The following is a 3,332-nucleotide window of genomic DNA, read 5'->3' as shown; positions in this document are numbered from 1 at the left end:
TTATAAATTTAATTGGTTATCCAAAATCGGGGTAAACAACCATCTCGTTCTTCACGTGTAGAATTGATAATTATAGGTAACGAATTTCCGGTTAATTAGTCCAAGATGAACATCGCTGTTATAAAATAGGGAAAATAAAAGTTACTATCTCGTTTTGTTCCAGCTGTGTATATTTTTAAGTTTTTATCAAACAAGAAGAATGACTTAGCGAACAAAAGAAATGGAGAATTCTGAAAATGGAAAAGAAACAACAAAATATCAACAAAGATAATCATTAAAACAAGCACCTTCTTTTGATTAATAAAACAGCAGACACAGCCAACTCACATTTAAATCACATAGAAAAGAAACCACAGACAACAGCGCAGCCGATTTCTAGAACACCACATAGAAATAATACTCCTAGGAGTATTCTCTCTTACATGTGGACTAGTAAAACACATACACGTGTGAACTTTAGCTCATCATATATATTACGTATGAACCAAGCAAAGAACTGTTGCTAGTGTACACACAAATATTACATGTACATAATACGTTGACACTTCAAAGGTCAATTATTCTAATTTTCCACCGATTATTTGGTACACCAGTTAAAGCTCAACAACTTATTGTACACCTCCCCTCACCTTATTATATCCCCCTCTCCTTTTTATCTTCCTTCCGTTTCGAATTATAGCCTCAATAATCTCAAACCGACGCCCACACTTTCCACCTTTTATACCAAACAAACAAAAAAAACCTCTCTTTGTCCTCAAACTGAACAAATTTATTCTTGTGTTTAAGGTAATCAGATAATTTGCTGAAGAAATGCAGGCTAAACGGGAGTTATCACAGTCTTTGAGTTTCAATAATTATTCCAATAGGAATCAGCTGGCTGAAATTGCTGATAGAGTTGTTGAAGAATTCAGGTTTGAAAATGGAACAGATGATGACTTTTTTGTTGATGATAATGGAAGTTTCAGGGAAGATAAGGATGAAAATGAAGATGATGATGATGATGAATTTGAGTTTTCCTTTGTAAAAGAGTCTGAAATTTCACCTGTTGCAGCTGATGAGATCTTTTACAACGGACAGATCCGTCCAATTTACCCGATTTTCAACAGAGATTTGTTGTCAAACAACAACGATGACAACATCATATTTGGTAGCTCTAATTCGAATACAAACTCGAATTCGGCTTCTGGCAAGCCAAAAACAATTCGGCTTCCATTAAGGAAACTTTTCCTGGAAGAAGAGCGAGAAGCTAACTCGTCTTGCTCATCATCTGAAGCAGACGATTTGGAATCGATTCCTGCAGGAACATACTGCGTTTGGAGGCCTAAAGAGACGGAAAATTCTTGTAAAAAGAGCAACTCCACAGGTTCCTCATCAAAACGCTGGAAATTTCGTAACCTACTTTATAGGAGCAATAGTGATGGTAAGGACACTTTCGTGTTTTTGACTCCTTCGTTTAAAAAGAAAGAAAACAAATTGGAGAAGCCAACGATGAAGACTGATAATGCACCACCAAAGGGCACCCCAAAATCGATGAATTATGTGAAGAATGGAGGCGAGAAAAGGAAGACTTACTTACCTTACAGGCAAGATCTAGTGGGATTCTTTGCTAACATGAATGGGATGAGTAAGCATAATGTACTGCCATTGTAAGGTGAATACGTGATTAAGGCCTTTATTAATTACGAGTACCTAGTTGATTGTGATGGTTTTGGAGTGATCATGTTAGGATTTTTTTTTAAAAAAATCTGCAGCGGCTACCTTTCGGGTATGTCATGGGTAAATCTTGCTCCAGTGCAATGACTCGCAATCACACTGGAGAGGTAAATTGTACTAGTCCGTGCGACGAGCTCGATTGAAAATCACGCGGGGTTTCGAACCTGCTATCTCTTATTTGGTATATCTGGGTAGATGTTAGGATTTAGAGTGGTTAAATTAGGGAGTAAATGATTATTAGAGCGTCTGTAAATATCTGTATAAGTTTTGTCCTTATCTCAGTTAATGAATTATCAATGAACTTTTAAACTAGTAGTAGTATTTTCCTGATTTCATTAATAATAAGCTTGTAACTACTTTTTCCGTTCGCTTTTATCTATTCACTGTATTAAAAATAAATTTTTATTTTTATTAAAAAAAAATGATGTCGCTTACTTAACCTTTCTTGTTTCTTTTACTTTCTCCCGCTCATTTTCATGGAAGAATCTTTTGTGGGACCAAAAATGCGCGTCTGCTGCATTTCTCGATTGTGGAATAGAGGAAGAGTGAAAACGCTCCTCTTTTTTTGGGTCTAAAGTTAATAAAAATGAATGTTTGGGGTATAGTTTGATTGTATCATACCTCTATAATTCAGATTAAATTCATTGTTAGACGTGGCAATACCCCATTCTGAAATACAAACAAAGAAATTTAACCCTTGCTAAACTGATTTTGTACATGAAAGTCAGATCTTGAGGGTATCCAACATGAGATGTGAACCAATGTCTATTTGATTTTTTTTTCAACTTCGAAGACCTCGCCTAACTTTCCGATGTGATCGATTCTTTTTGTTTTTTCCCTGTTTGGTCAGTTCGACAATACAGAAGTTCCACCAAATTACCAACTCAATTTCTTTTAGTAACAAAGTTGACGAGCGGGAGCTCGAAAGGGATTCATTGATAATGCATATATTTTCTACTATTAAGAAGAGGGAGTTTGGGGCACTTTCGTCGTCCGTTGTGGACCCTCCTCATAAAAAAAAAAAAATTGAGCCTCATTTTAAACGGGCCATAAGAAAAATTGTAAAAAAAAAATTGTGGGCCTTATATATATTAAACAACAATTAATATTAAAAAAAATTATGGGCCCCATATTAAGCACCATGCGTATTCGTAGAAAACACTAATATAATAATGTTTTAAATACGGAGCACAAACTACAATATTATATTAATCGTATTTTGAACATAGTATTCCATATTGACAGAATCAAGCAATATATATATATAAAAAAAAAAAAAAACGCATTGTAAAAAAAAAATTGTGGACCCCATATATATTAAACAACAACTGATATTAAAAACAAATATGGGCCCCATATTAAACACCATCCAGTATTAAAAAAAAAAAAAAAGTGGAACCCACCACATCCAAACTCACGGGAAAAAAAAAGTGAACCCATATTAACAAAATCAAGTAATATTAAAAAAAAAAAAGTGAATCCCATATTAAAAATACAAACAATGTTAAAACAAAATTGTGGGCCCCATATATATTAAACAACAACAAATGTAAAAAAATAATTATGGGCCCCATATATATTAAACAATAACTAATATTAAAAAAATAGTGCAAATTAAT

The 3,332-nt window shown here is 33.9% G+C and overlaps 1 protein-coding gene across 1 annotated transcript; it reads left to right on the top strand.

Moving 5' to 3' along the window:
* Positions 1-302: 302 nt before the first annotated feature.
* LOC132632791 (uncharacterized) lies at positions 303-2,152 on the top strand. Its single transcript, XM_060348866.1, has one exon. It carries the CDS (start codon positions 811-813, stop codon positions 1,648-1,650), a length of 840 nt encoding a protein of 279 aa, XP_060204849.1. The 5' UTR covers positions 303-810; the 3' UTR covers positions 1,651-2,152.
* Positions 2,153-3,332: the final 1,180 nt, after the last annotated feature.

This window comes from Lycium barbarum, chromosome 3, assembly GCF_019175385.1.
Source record: "Lycium barbarum isolate Lr01 chromosome 3, ASM1917538v2, whole genome shotgun sequence".
Taxonomy (NCBI): Eukaryota; Viridiplantae; Streptophyta; class Magnoliopsida; order Solanales; family Solanaceae; genus Lycium; species Lycium barbarum.
The sequence above is the reverse complement of the archived record's forward strand: the minus strand, read 5'-3'. Positions and strand labels throughout refer to the sequence as shown.

What these genes read in the sequence shown, in the direction of transcription:
- LOC132632791 (XM_060348866.1), top strand. Translation starts at nt 811, where the DNA reads ATGCAGGCTAAACGGGAGTTATCACAGTCTTTGAGTTTCAATAATTAT.